The 15,629-nt window shown below is 40.2% G+C and overlaps 1 protein-coding gene across 7 annotated transcripts in view; it reads right to left on the bottom strand.

The window, feature by feature from the left end:
- The window catches only part of ITPR1 (inositol 1,4,5-trisphosphate receptor type 1), a 326,193-nt gene that overhangs the window by 130,037 nt on the left and 180,527 nt on the right, over nucleotides 1–15,629 (bottom strand). For all 7 annotated transcript variants that reach the window (XM_045051892.1, XM_023249983.2, XM_011280170.3 and 4 more), the window contains 6 exons: nucleotides 14,506–14,706; nucleotides 12,181–12,432; nucleotides 10,679–10,804; nucleotides 8,321–8,449; nucleotides 3,956–4,076; nucleotides 1,307–1,491 (listed from right to left, as the gene is read on the bottom strand). In XM_045051892.1, coding sequence (XP_044907827.1) covers nucleotides 1,307–1,491; nucleotides 3,956–4,076; nucleotides 8,321–8,449; nucleotides 10,679–10,804; nucleotides 12,181–12,432; nucleotides 14,506–14,706 — 1,014 coding nt within the window. The remainder of the gene's footprint in view (nucleotides 1–1,306; nucleotides 1,492–3,955; nucleotides 4,077–8,320; nucleotides 8,450–10,678; nucleotides 10,805–12,180; nucleotides 12,433–14,505; nucleotides 14,707–15,629) is intronic.

The following is a 15,629-nucleotide window of genomic DNA, read 5'->3' as shown; positions in this document are numbered from 1 at the left end:
CCATGTTGTGAGAAAGGTCAGACCACATGGGGAGACTACAGGTGGGTATTTCAGTTGACAACTCCAGCTGGGGTCCCAACATCTACTGCCAAACATGTGCAAGAGTTCAAGATGAGTCCAACCACAGCTGCCATCTGACCATTACTGCATTCAAAACCCTGAGCAACAGACACCTTATCGAGCCCAGCCAACCTCTAAACAGACTAAGAGAATGAAAAAATTGGTGTTATTCATTAGGCAGGCACAGATAACCGGAACATGTAATCAATGCTCGCAATCCTCACATTAACCCTGAGGTAGGTGTTATTATTATGCTATTTTACAAATGAGGAAACTGAGGCATAGAGAAGTGGGGTAACCTTCCCAAAGATACACTATTTATAAGCAGTGGAGTCAGGATTTGACCTGAGGCACTGGCCTGAGTTCATGCTTTTAACCACTCCAGCAGGCTCATTTGAAACGGCTGAGACTCTCCAACTATAGCCCATGCACTACCTGTGAGAGAATCACTTGAGGTGCTTGTGTAAAGATGTTAATGTTATGATGGAAGTTTAAGTGTTTCACATGCACCTAATATTCACTACTCTCCACTTGACAAAGGGATAGATCTCTTCATACGTCCAAGAAAAAAGTAAAATACAGATACAATTTAGTAATGGTTTTATTTTCTTTTGACTCATTCTGAGAGAAAACTCTTCTCTTGGACGTTATAATACTTGTTTACCTGCTGATTCCAGAGGCTAAATATCCCAGAGTGATTAAAAAAAAAAATGGAGCACTTATGCCCTTATTCTAAGCATCCTTTTGTAATACTTAATTATTCCTTCCTAAAAAGAGCAGTCCCCATTCTTCATGAAGAAATCTGTCAATACAGGGCCACCTGGGTGGCTCAGTTGGTTAAGCGTCTCTTGGATTCAGGTCAGGTCATGATTTCTTGGTTCCGTGGGTTCAAACCCACATCAGGCTCTGCGCTAAAAGTGCAGAGCCTGCTTGGGATTCTTTCTCTCCTCTGTCTCTGCCCCTATCCCACTTGTGTTCTCTCAAATAAACTTAAAAAAAAAAAAAAAAAAGCAAAGAAAGAAATCTGTTGAAAACCTTTAAAGACCATGACTTTGCCAGAAGCCTTTCTCTTCCCAAGCAGCTTTGCACTCTTGGTCCTACACACATTACTGTGCTTGACTAGCCATTCACATGCTGACATCTCTTTCTGGCCCATCTTGGATTTCCTCTGGCTCATGGAAGCGCTGCTTTGTGGGAACCACCTCAGGCCAGGTTCAGGTTCACTCCTCTCTGGGCCTGACCTTACCTGCAATCTCTCAATGATATTCCGGTAGTCTCTGGAAGCCGCCAGAACAGAGTCTCTGCGAGCCGCATTGCGGGCGGTCAGTCGCCAGTTCATGGCAGTTTTCTGCACAATGTTGTGAGACTTCAGGAAGAGGTTGTTGACTTGGCTGTCCAGGTCCACAGGAATAGCGATGGCCCGGCTCTTGGCTACACAGAAGAAACAGGACTCATGAGCCTCCAACTTGCATGGGAGATGCCTTAAAGACAGACTTAATTCCCCCCATCAACCCTTAGGCAGATTCATCCATGCCTGTAATAGGTCACTTGCATGCTTGTGTCAACACTGAGGAACTCAAATGAACTTTGACATCGTTAGGTCAGGGCTTCTCAATATGAATTCGGGGGGGGGGGGGCAGTAGCTCTGAAGTATGTTGAAATGTTTTAGGTCAAAGTTTAGGCAGGCAGGTCAAAGTTAGACCTCAATGGGTTTCCTCAATGAATGGCATCTTAAGGTCTCTCATGTTGTTCACATATTTTAAGAATTATCACAACAGGGAATTCATTTTTCCAAGAAATTATTTTCCCAAAAATTCTCTCTCAGTGGTGTTCTATACAACAATCTACAAAATGCCAATTTAAGCCAAACATAAAACAAAAGATAACATTTATAATAACATAAGCTATCCTTTCTATTTAGGCTGTTCTCTTTTCCTCTTAAAAATCCTCCAGTCTAATCATGAGACAGATGACAGTCAAGTCCACAAGGGGGAATACTCTACAGAACACCTGACCAGCACTCTTCAAGATTATTAATGTCATTAAAAAAAACAAGGAAAGTCTGAGAAACTGTCGCAGACCAGAAGGGACTGGGGAGGCACCACAACTAAATGCAACATGGTAGCCTAGATTGAAACCTGGAACAGATTAAGGACATTAATGGAAAAAGTGGTTCCAAATCTGGAGTGTAGTTCATAGCTATGGGCCAACATCAGTTTCATAGTTTGGAAAAATATACCCGGGTGATGTAAGATGTTGACAGTGGGGGAAACTGGGTGAGAGGTACATGGGGAACTGTGTGTGTTATCTTGGCAACTTCCTATAAATCTAAAATTATTCCAAAATAAAAACTTTAGTTAAACTTTTTACAAAGGAACATAACTAACAATCCTTTTTTTCAATATGGAAAATCCAACAACCTCCAAAAAACAAGACAACTATTTCATGTCTTCAATGCTTCATAAGACCAGAAGCAAAGAAGGTGTTATATTACCTATATCTAATTCTAAAAACAACTCCAGCACCCTGGAAGAAGAAATCTGAGAAGCAAAGGTTTAAGTCCAGTAAAAACAAAAGAAAACAAAACACAATGTGGGGCAAGAAAACATCGGCCAATCAACAAATTTCGAACAGTTTAATACAGCAAGTAAGAAATATGGGGGGGAAATATGACTAAATATCAAAAAGCAGGATGCACAGCATACACTCAGCTAGAAACTATGTGCCTTAGATACCCTTTAGAAGATGAACAATGAAAACAGTGAATTTTGGGTGTGATTTCAGTCAGGAGAAGGTATTCCACAAGGGACAGAAGTCTGAGTTCCTGGGCTGAGTGTGCTGTGCTGCTTTCATGCCCTGCCATTTTGCAGACATCAACTCCCTTTGTCTTTTCGCATCACTGCCAAGACTATTGAAGCATTTCATCTCCCTAATGAGTGCTGAGCTAGCCAACTCAGCAACCTGCCCAAATTTCAACAAAGAGCTTCATGATGCACAATCCTATGTGGGTAGAGAACAGGGTTTCGGGGATACAGTCTCAGAGCCCTGGATCTAAGATATCACATCATGAACCTATAATGTACACTCTTGCAAAAGCTTCATCTCTTATTGTGAGATAGTACCACATAAACAGTAAAAAGACACCATTACCTACCATATGAGAATCAAGGAAATCAGGATGGGATGACTGAAATCAGGCAAGAAACCCTAATCAACACAATTTATATTTGGTGGACAGCTACTTGATAATCCAAGAACCCGACTTGCCTCTGTGCTGCCTGTCTGCAGGAACGTAAAGAGATACCTCTTCTTAAATTTATGCAGGAAGAGAGCCCCTTGCTTCCCATTTATGAAGGGGAGTAGGGCCGAGTAACAGAGTCTGATAAAGTCAGGGTGAAGGGAGCAGTCATTTTCAGAGCTACCAGAGAGGTGACAATTGATAGGCAATAGGGAGCAGTGTACCTTTTCTGAGAAAGGGTGTCCCCCTGGGATTGGATGTGCACTTAGCAAGAAAAAAAGTTCCCATGTGGTTGAATACACTTACTGGAGTAAACAAATTAGTTTCTTGAGAGAGACTTCCCAGGGCCTTGATAAGTGTGTGTGCACTGGGACCTGCCAAGAGATGCCTAACATTTAGCCATGCACCTGTATTTTTCAAAGCCTCTCTCTCTTTGGGACTTACTGGCTCTTCGCTTTGGGAGATGCCAGCTTGGTAGATGAAAGAAGGCAAGGGTTAGCTATCATGAAGACCTCCATTCCTATTCTACCTCTGCCAACTTCCTGCGTGTGGAACTCTAGAAGAGCTATAACAAGTGCTCAATAAAACTGAGTGGCCTTTACTGCTGTGAGGTAATTCATTGTCATCATGTTACTCCCAACTGCACTGATAGCTTACCTACATCAGAGAGCACCCGAATACAGCTCTCCACAGAGGCTTTTTGGCTCGGCATTAACCAGTTGCAGTGGTAAACCCTGAACACACCTTGTAGCAGTTGCACAAAGACAGGCTGGCGAGTCTGCAAGGAAGAGAGGCCAAGAGACAGGCAATATGACTTTTCTGTAGATCACTGACACGCAGATCAGAAACAGACATTGTAATGAACTGTGAATTAATGGTAACGGACCCTTTGCAAGAGTGGGAAGGGGTGACTAGTTATGAGCAGGATTCTAGCAGGTGCCTCATCAAAGGAGGAAAAAAATCTGAAGCATTTTAAGGCCACGTACAAACTTGACACCATTCAAGTCTGACCATAAGAATCAACCGTGGAATCAATGTCTGAAAACTTGTATTCCTGTCCAGTTACCAACTGGCTATTTGACTTAAGGCAAATGAGCTTACATCTGAGCTATAACTTCATCCAATACATAAAATGAGTGGATTGAGGCAGAATAACCCAAAGTTCTTTCCAGACATTGTATACTATATGTAGAACCTCTGTTTTTGATTAGCAAAAACAAACTATTAAGTGAATCTCACCAAGAATGCATACTTATTTCTAGCACTGTCTCCCATGATATAAACAGAGTAGAATTCTGATATTATACTTTATAAATATTCATTTACTAGAGATGAGTCCTGGGAAGTTAACTACATGATAGGATTTATTCTATGACAGCATAAATTTTGCTCTTTTTAAAATAAAAGAACTCAAACATTTACTTTATCAGTTTGATGGTGATTTCTGAATGCATTTCAAAGTTATAATTTTGGTCTCTATCCATAGCTACCTGGACCCAGGTAGCTTTGGACTTTAGTTTGTAGGAAGAGGACTTGCACAGCCCCTCCAAAAAACAGCAGGAGCTAATATAGCAAAGAAAAAAAGTAGTGAAACACTGTAGAGAAGTTTCTGAGATAGAAGGAAAAAAAACCAAACAAACATGGTGCTAGGGAGAAAATCAAGTCTATTACAAGACAACACAACAGGTTAATAAGAATTCAGAACGTCTTCTACGAACAATGTTTGGATAACATACTTATTAAGTGTCACATATCAGGTGAAAAGCTCATTGGGGGCCTCAACTAACAATCCTATAGCACATGAACTGCCTTAATGCCACAAATAAGAAATGGAGGCCCATAAAAGTTAAAAGAAAGTATCCAAAAGAACTAACAAGTGGTGCCAGAGCAGTCAGTCAACCTCAGGGCTCTCTGATGCTGACAATTTGTACTCTTTCCACGAAGTTCACCTGCAAAGCAGAATCTTACTGCTTTCTTCAGGAAGTACTTTCTGTTCTACACCTCCCAGCTACCCAGGACAGTAAACTGCGTTACTAAGAGAGGACAAGATCATAAAGAGCCTGAGAAATTGGCTGCAAAACCCTGATATTTAGCTCCTGAGCACAATGTTCCCAATGAGAGAAGCCATTTATGGAGAACACTTCCCACACGCCAAGTGCTGAGTGCTTTCTGCATATCTCATGGAACCCTTACCATGACCATAGGAAGTAAGCAGTGGTATTATCACCCACCCCACTGGGAATATGTGTTAGAGTTGGGATGGGAACCCAACACCCAAACTCAAAGAAAGAAGTATCCTTTGACTCAATTCAATTTAATCAGTATTTATTGGGCATTTGCTCTGTTCCCGTCTCACCTCTGGATAAACAAAAGAGGAATACGTTAGCCAGTGTAGCTGCTTTCTAATGACCCACTCCAATGGGCAATCTGGTGCCATCAACTCACTCAAACTCTTGGACTAAAGAACACGGCTGCCCATCACCCTCTTCGTAAAATCCTCCCTTCTCTTATCCTGAAGCCCTGCTTGTTCCTGAATCCCACACTGCCTGCGTGATCAAGTGAAGACCTTCCTCTGGCCTCTTTTAGATGCTATCTTTAATTACACGTGCTCTGACCAGTCTGTTCTAGTAAAATGCTTCATTTTCCTGGCCATGACTTCAACTACCAACTGTTTATATCCGGATTCTACCACTCCACTCTCCTGAGTCTCATGGACTCATTTACTTACTCAGTGAATCAGCACCTACCAGGTCCCAAGTACAAAAAGCTACAAGGGACAGAGCAGTATCAGAAGTAACTATGCACATAAGGCATAGCTATGCCCTTCTTACTGTAGCTTATGGTGTAGCAGAAAAAGTACAGGATCATATTTACTAAGCAGCTACTCTGTGCCAGGCATTATGCTAGATGTTTCGCAAATATTTTCTCTCTTGCTCACGATAGCCTACAGGATTGACATTACAGCCCTGTTTCAAATATAAGAAAAGAGGTTCTGTGACCAAGCCAAGTTCACAGAGCTGATAAGGCAAAGAGTGCGAATTTGAAACCAGCTTTATCCTGCTCTGAAGCCTCCAAAATTCTATCCTTCCTCCCTAGATCCCATAGTCCCAGCTGCCTCCTGGACATTCCACTGGCAATAAGTAAATAAATAATAAAATAAATGTGACACAGCCAAACCCAAGCTCACCATTTTCCTTCCTCATATGCTTGGGTTGAAAGAAAAGAAGGAAAAAACTAAACAAACAAGGAAGGCAGCCAGGAAGGAGGTAAAAATCTAGCTGGGAAATGACGCATATACTGTTCAGCATATAAACAAAACAAGATAGGCCATGAGAACTCCAAAAATAGTATTCCTTGGAAAATACATGCTCTAGAAAGCCTTAAAAAAAAAAAAAAAACTAAAATCCACTTTGGATTTTGTATTCTAAGTATATATGGACAACCTGAGTCTTGCTGGGACTTACAACATTTATACTGAAGATTCATGTCTCTGACCATTCTGGCTTATTAGCTGGTCCAAAAATTGGTTTCAGAGTAAGGCAATAAGAAGAGAGAGGAGTGACCAAAATGGGAAACCAAAACTCACATTCCTGTTTAATAGTTTTCCAATTAATTTGATTGACTTACTTTGACATTTTGGTTTTGCAATACTATTTCACGATCCATAGGAGAATGGGCATTGCTGTGAGCATTGTCACTTTAAATTGCAAAAGCAGCAAGTCCAATCTTAGCAACCATGGCAGCTTTCCTGGCTGGCTCTCAGCATAATAGCACTTGGTAAAGAACACATTCTGGCCTCTGGTAACTCATGCGCTTGGGATCCAACCAGTTTCTGCTCCCCAATTACTCAAGAATATATACAGACATTTGAAAGATAGCATTCAAACTTTGCAATACTTTAGCTTAATTGCTAGCTTTTGTAGTTATTTCTAACCAAACAGAAGGTTACCAATAGTTCCCAGCAAATGTAACTCACTAAAAACTCCACAAGTTTCAGAATCAGAGAAAAGTAGGTTGAAATCATGGTTATGCCACTTAATGGCTGTGACCATGACTCAGCATGGTAATTAAACTTTCTGAGCCTCAGTTTATGGAGCTACAAAGATGGCAATATCATCTACCTCACAGACTATACTGAGCTTATATGAACTCTCTGCATGTTAATGAAATAGAGCAGGATGTGATAAATATACTAATGAGTATGATACTACCATGAATCACCTTTCGCTTGGAAAATTTACCTGCATTAGGATTATCTGTCTATAATCCAATAACTCTGGGCCATCCATCAACCCCAGGACAGCCTCTACCTCTTTCTATGACAAGCATGGTTACTATTTCTCTTCTGATCACTGGAGACCAAGGCCAACTTTCATCTTGTAGGCTGTACCAACGCACCTGCTGTAAGACTCCCACAGCAGTTGACCCAGACCTAAGTTATAAAAAGAGGAGTGATTTTTTCAAGTCGAAGAATGAAATTCTCTTTCAGATCCATGGATTCAAAACTTTGAAACTGTACAGTGAGAACCAGCATGCAGGGCTGCTGCACTGCACACCCCAGGAGCACCGTGCACAAAGGAGTTCACATGCCCATGTTGCTGTACAATACACCAGCCCTGCTGTCATGGCTAAAAGACTTCTCACTCTTGCCATGCAGCACTTGGGATGAGCTTAAGGCACACACTTCAGGAGTTAAAATGGAGGTTTCCAAACATGTTTTTAAAAAGCCTTAATAAACTGCTAGCACCTATCTGAAAGCTGCTTCTCCTAAAATTGGAAGGGAGGAATCAACAAGATTGAAGGGGGGAAGAACAGGTATTGTAAGGAAAAAAGATCAACAATCAATAGAACCATCTGGTGAAGAAAAACATCTTCAGGTGCTTATTTATCCAAGGGCATCCTGAGAAAGCAAAGGATCTTGTATCCATGAAGGCTCGTGTACGGCTGCTCACTGCCATATCAGCACCAACAGCAACTGCTGAAGCTCTGTCGGGAAGGCCCTGCACCGCTTGTGTTTCTTACCTGCAGGGTAGTACTCTGGTCTGAGAAGGGAGAACTGAAGAAGGTAGTAACGATACTCATGACGATTTCAGTAACGTACTTTTCCAAAATTGAGTCTGCATGCTTCCTGTCACTTGTGTTGTTACAGGCCTGCAAGGCAAGTGGACGCTTTAGACAACACACCAAACCTGTAGATCAGCTGTAGAACTAAGAAATCTGTAACCACTCCTGCTAATCCAACAAACGAAAATAAAGGCTTGAAATAACAACAATAAATCATGCAGCCAGAGAAACCGATCAACTTGTGTATCCCAGTATAGACTCATAAAACAAAATTGATAAGGGACCAGGGTGCGTGAGTGGCTCAGTCAGTTAAGCAGCTGACTTCAGCTTAGGTCATGCATGGTCTCATGGTTTGTGGGTTCGAATCCCTTGTCAGCTCTGTGCTGAAAGCTCAGAGCTTGGAACCTGCTTCAGATTCTGTGTCTCCCTCTCTCTCTTCCCCTCCCCCACTCACGCTCTCTCAAAAAAATAAACATTAAAAAAATTTTTTTAAAGTCGGTATGGGACCTACAGGGCTTTTGCTTCCAAATTCCTAGCCATGTGTGGCAAATCTAATACCTTAAAAGGCAACAAGAGGCATAGTAACTACAGTTGTCTGTATTTTCCCCTAAAAGTGAACTGCGCTCCTTGTTAAGCCATTCATCTGTTCTACGCGATGTTTCCTAACATATATGATCAAGAGAATCAAATATATCAGGTCCACTGTGTGTAACATTCTCCAACGCTACAACACTCTTCTATTCAATAAAAATGCTACTGTAGCATAACATATAAAGTTGTCAAATTACTAGGATGTACAGTAAAGCTAATATAACATTGTGTGTCAACTATACTTCAATTAAAAAAAAAAGTTACTGATATGCAATACTGCTGAAAATAGTAAAGTTTTGAGTCAAAATCATTGATTCCATAGGTCTTGGGGTGAGAGACTTTAGGTTTTAGTGGCATTATACTTAATTTTGCTACTTAAAATAAGATTAGGCATTTAGAGGAAAAGATTTAGAAAATACACTTTTAAAAATCAAGTTTTACTACCAAATTCATTAGTGCTGTAATTTGAGATGTAATGTTGCTTACAATAAAAATTTATGAAGGGCAAAAAAAAATCATGTTTTATTAACTAACTGCCATATTGTCAGCTTAATACTGATCAGTTTAGACACATTCAGAGAATGAAATTAGTAACTGATTTTACATTTCTGAATAATGTAATGTAGAGGTCAGCACAGTTACGGGCTGGTGGCTGCTTTTATAAATAAAGTTTTATTGGAACACAGCCATGCCCACCTATTTACCTATTGTCATGGCTGTTTTCAAACTACCAGGGCAGACTCGAGTAGTTGTGGCAGAGACCAGATGGACCGCAAACCTGAACATATTAATATCTGGTCCTTTACAGAAAACTTTGTTCAGCCCTGATTAAAAAACAAACAAACAAAAAAAACCCCACAAAAAACAGAGCAGGCCTTCCATTCTAATCTCCAAAACCAGATTTATGGGATTAAAAGACTAGGAGGAAATTGAGATTAAAAAAAATAGATATGTATACATTTGTCTGTGATACCAACATGTGAGTATTATTAAACACAGACCTTGATTAGAAAGAAAACAAGTTCTTGCAGGGTGTTTTACACTGTAATTTGTACCATCAAGCAAAGAGTATCACAGTGTAAGACTCTCCAAAGCACCTTTCTTATTAACATGAAGATTCCGAAAATCATCTTACAATCATTCTTTCAAGAACTTGGTTACCATCCACCATCCCCCAAACCCACCACCACAAAACTCATCGTGAATCCATGGTGTGCCTTGTTAGGTAGTGGTCTTGCAGCATTAGAAACAGTATTAAGCTCAGAGCAAAACCAAATCCAGAATATGAAGCCCATCCAACTGCTAGGTCAGGAAAGCAGATCCAAAGGGAAGTGCTTTGCAGAATCCTTGACACCAGACTGAAGGAGATAAATGCTCAAGTTCAGGAAGGTGTCCTTTAAGGAGAGATATCGTCAAGGAAAAGAAAGCTTTCAAATGTGATTTTAGTATGTCTCGGATTATTATTCACAAATCAGTCCATAAAGGATGAAATGAAAAGCAATAACCCACCTTTCTGACATGTGATGAATAAAATCTGTTCTCAGCAAGAGGTAAAAGGCATTAAGAAATGAGGCGTGTGCAAGTGTAGAGCCACATCTGCCTCCCCGTGTCACATGAGCAAGCTGAAATGACGTGAATATTTTCCTCATGCCTGCATAAGGATGTCCAGACGCACGCACATACACAAACATTTCCGCTCTGCCCCTCAGTTCCAGAAAGCCTTACCCTGCAGATGTCTACAAGGAAATTCTCAAACAACTTCCACATGTGATTGCTGGTATAAATCTCCTTCATTTCCACCTCAGTATCCACGTAGCAGTGATTAAGGAAGTTAATGTAGGCAATTTTAACCTGAAGACAGAAATAGATGTTTCTGAAAAACCAATTTCGTATACATAGAAAAAGAGAAATGCAAATTAAAACTATGTCAAAACACCATTTCCACATCTGTCAAATAAATGAGTCCAAAAGTCTGATAAAATGCTGTGTGGACAAGGCTGTGAGAAAAATGTGATCTTATTTTTTTCTCCTTTATTATAGTCATCAGTTATTAATTATCTCATTTTATTAGCATAAGCTGGTTAAACAGACATGCAAGACAATTATAGTACATCCATATGATAAAATTTTTATGTAACTGTAAAAAAAAAAAAAGAATGTGGAATCTCTTTATGGACAGATATGAAAAAGAACAACAGTGTATACAGAATGTCATCTTTTGTGTTTAGGAAAAAAAAAACGGGGGAGGCAATGAAGAATATTTATTTCATTTGTTTATATACAGAACTCTAGAAGGATGTACAAGACCATAATAATTTTCTGTGGGGTGGGAAGGGACAGATTAGGAGATATGTCATAGTTTACTCCTTTATAGTCTCTTCTATTTGAACTTTTCATAATGTATTAACTTTTCAAAAATTCATCTAAAAACATCTATTTGATATATACTACATATACTATAAAAGTATATTCAGTTTAAGATTAAGTTACCAGCATATATTTTAAACAAAGACAAAATACACACTGTATCTGCTATAAATATATGTGTATTTAGTTTAAGATATAAATTAATAGCATGTATTTTAAACATACAAAGGCAAAATATAAACTGTATGATGCACTATTTTTGCTGTCATTGTTGTTACTAGCCAACACTTATCAACAACGAAACAGAAAACTTGAATCATTTCCAAAACCTAACAGGTAGGTATGTATGTATGTATGTATGTATGTATGTATGTATGTATGTATGTATGTATTTTTAACAGGTATTTATTATGGGTGGTAGAATTATAGATTATTTTAATTTTCCTATTGGTTACCTGTAGTTCCTAAATGTTTTATAATTGTCATTTATTCATTTTTGCAATACACATTTTCATTAAAGAATCTACTTGCAGAATAGGTCTTATGTGCACATGAACCATATCTCAAACCACTCCATCTCATTTTTCAGACATTCATTCCAAGCAAATACTCTTCGCTCAACAGGCTAAATGATTAGTTTTCAAGAGCGGAAGCACAGAAGCAGATTCCCACTCTTCTCGAGGAGACATCAAGAAGGACTAAAATGTCCCCAATGTTCTTCATACACTAAACTGGCATTTGAGAAAATGTTGTTTCCTCACTACAAAATGAGCTGCAGATCTTATCGTACTGTGAGGCCACATCGGAGCTGGCTGCAAGTCCACATGCCACGTGCAGGGACATGAGAAGAGCTTGCTCACCTCGGGGATGCAATCCTCATGGGTCACTACACGGACAATGTCATCCAGTGGGAGCAGAGAGTTGCACTTTATCTCTGTATAGACGTTCTTGCCCTCAGTGCATACGGCCAAGAGCTCAACCAGGTGGATGTGGTACATGAGAGGGCTGTTCTCATCCATCCGGTCCCGCTCTGACCTCATCATCTGGATTAGGGTCTGGAAAGAGGCTCTGTCATTGTAGAACACGAGGACGTCCTCTCCCGAATTAACCAGCTGCAGAAAGAATGGGGCTTGCTTATAGTATGAGCTTGCAGAGGTGGGGACATTTAAAAAATGAGGGAAGAGGGAAAAAGAGATGTTCTGTCGGCATTTGCTTTCTAAAACCAGTCTCACCTGTTTTACCAAACTCGTCTAAACTTCATTTATATTAATGAACAACTGAAAATCTTCAGCAGCAGCATTTCGATGGACAGATACAGGTATAGGACAGTGGTCCTAAAGCCATTGGGGGAAGACAAGGTCTGCATACCAACATTCATGTATCAAGTGGAAATGCAGACTGTAAGCTTGCACTTTTAATTCCAAACCTAATAATTAGGCTATGATTTTTCTACTTAAAAATATTTACAGGGGCGCTTGGGTGACTCGGTTGGTTGAGTGTCCACCTGACTCTTAGTTTTGGCTCAGGACATGATCTCTTGGTTTGTGACATCGATCCCGGTGTCAGGCTCTGTGCTGATGGTACAGATTCTCTCTCTCCCCTTCTGCCACCCACCCCCAAATAAACAAACATTTCAAAAAACGTTTCCATCTTTTTATGCCTGAAAAGCAGTATCCCTCTTACAACTCTCTCATGCAGTGCCTTCTCTCTTCACAAATTATCCAGTTCTCATTAAGATACACCTAACTTTTGGGGCGCCTGGGTGGCTCAGTCAGTTAAGCATCCGACTTCGGCTCAGGTCACGATCTCACGGTCTGTGAGTTCGAGCCCCCTGTCCAGCTCTGGGCTGATGGCTCAGAGCCTGGAGCCTGCCTCTGATTCTGTGTCTCCCTCTCTCTCTGCCCCTTCCCCATTCATGCTCTCTCTCTGTCTCAAAAATAAATAAACGTTTAAAAAAAAAAAAAAGATACACCTAACTTTCAACACTCATCAAAAAATCAAGGCTTTCCTACTTATAACTTGTCCCCAGGACTGAATGTGGCTTCTCATAAATCTACTTAAGAATAAATCAATTTCAGCACTGCATGAAATACAGAAGATCCAAAAAGGGCTGGTACAAAAGCCAAAATAAATATAGTCAATATTATTTACACAATAACATCTAACCTTCATAGGCTCTAAGTAAGTGCCAAGTATTGTGATAAATACTTCACATGGATCACCTAACTTCATTGTGCCTCAGTTTTGTCCATAAAACTGAGGACAAAGAAGATAATGAGCTCATGGTGCTGTCATGTAGATTAAATAAATGATTATATGTAAATTGCTTAGAGCCCTGACTAGGGTATGGCAGGTTTCCAAGAAATGTTAGCTATTTTTGTCATCATTACCTCAATGAGTTCACATATCAGTTCCTCAGGTGAATACAGCTACACCTTCTGTCACAAAAATGCATGCTGAGGGTTGGGGAAGTTGACATGTCACATAGCCAGTAAAGCAGTACAGCCTTCATTCATATCCTAGGTAAGTCCGTTCTTTTAATTATGCGACACTACCTTCCACTGGTATCGTATGTTCTTTATTAGATGACATTTTAAATCCAAATGGTAGGTGGATTTACTTAAGTTTTCATTTTTTAAACAGGTAAAAGATGAAATGGAGTGTATCTGAAAGTGGTGGCAGAGGGCTTTTTTGGTCAGACAGCATTCATGGGGCATTGACTTCCCACAGAGAACCAAGCAGGACTTTGTCCCAATCCCACGGTCTAGCTTCTTCTCAAGAATCATCAAGTAACAATTTTTCTAGCTAATGAAGTGAATAATTAAAGACAACTTATTCACAGGAACATAGGCTGTTCTGGCTCACTGGTTTCTATCCACATTTAATCGCTATTCATCGTATTTTTGGTTTGTTACTCCTGGTTTTATTTTCCCCCTCTCAAAAAAATCTGATCCCAAACTCCTCAAAATAAACAGATTCACTGCTATGAAAAACCGGATAAGACTCTTGCCTACGTGTGTATCTGATTTATGCTCACAAACACACTCTCTCACACAAACAAACCACAATTATGTTTTGTCCCTTCATGTGGGTCCAGGAGAGGGTGCTAGTTCATACAGAGAGTAGTAATTTAAAAATTTGTGTGGAACACCAAAGGTAGGGATATAGAAATAAGCAGTTGTTACCTCAGCCATAACCATGTCTTGGCACTTTTTAATGAATTTCCCTTCCGCCTTGACAATCGTCTGCAAGAACTTGATGTACTGGACGTTCCGACCGTGAGTCTCGATGCAGTGAACAAAGTGCTGGACGACCCTTTCATTGATCTCACTGCAGAGCTGGAAGTTGTTCATGAAGATGTGCTGCATGGTTACCGCCTCCAGGATCTGACAGAAGAGTCAGAGCAGGAGCACAGGGACATCAGAGAAAAAAGTGACAAAGAGTCTACCAAAACACACAAAGAAGCCTTTAAACCAGTGCAGAGACGGCTCTCCTTTCTCACTTCTGTACGGCCTTTTTTCATAAACCTTTTCAATCATGTGTAATAAGCATATAGAAAGGGAAACAACTAGTATTCACCTCAATGAACTATGGTGGGAACCCCAGCACCCAGATCAAGAAACAAAATGTCTTACCACCCAATTTAACTCCTATTTTGATTTCTGCAACCACAGATTAGTTTTGCCTGTTTTTGAGCTTCCTGTACTGTCTTCCGCCTGCTTTCTTTTGTTTAATAGTACACTTGCGGTGCTGTCAACATGTTGTTGCATGTATCAGTACATAGAATATACTGCTATGTATATTCCATGACATGAATAAACCACAGTGTGCTGATCTCTTCTATTGCTGATGGGCATTAGGGGCGTATCCAGTTTAACGGCAGGTTTTAGTGGCACTACTCTTCGCACAATAGGGCTGCTCTGGGCATTCTCGAACATGTCTTCTGGTAAATTTTAATGTGTGTGCCTGTTGGCTTTATATCCAAGAGTGGAATTACTGGGTTGCAGAATATAAATGTTTGGCTTTAAAAGTACTTCTCAACAGGGGCACCTGGATGGCTCAGTTGGTTAAGTGTCAGACTTTGGCTCAGGTCATGATCTCACCGTTAATGAGTTTGAGCCCCACAATGGGTTCTTTGCTGACCGATAGCTCAGAGCCTAGAGCCTGCTTTGGATTCTGTGTCTCCCTCTCAGCCCCTCCCCCACTCACTTTGGTGTCTCTCAAAAGTGAATGAACAGTAAAAAAAAAAAAAAAAAAAAAAAATTTAAAAAGTACTTCTCAACAGCTTTCAAAAGATATTAACAATTTC

The sequence above is a fragment of the Felis catus genome, chromosome A2 (genome assembly GCF_018350175.1).
Source record: "Felis catus isolate Fca126 chromosome A2, F.catus_Fca126_mat1.0, whole genome shotgun sequence".
Lineage (NCBI taxonomy): Eukaryota > Metazoa > Chordata > Mammalia > Carnivora > Felidae > Felis > Felis catus.
The sequence above is the reverse complement of the archived record's forward strand: the minus strand, read 5'-3'. Positions and strand labels throughout refer to the sequence as shown.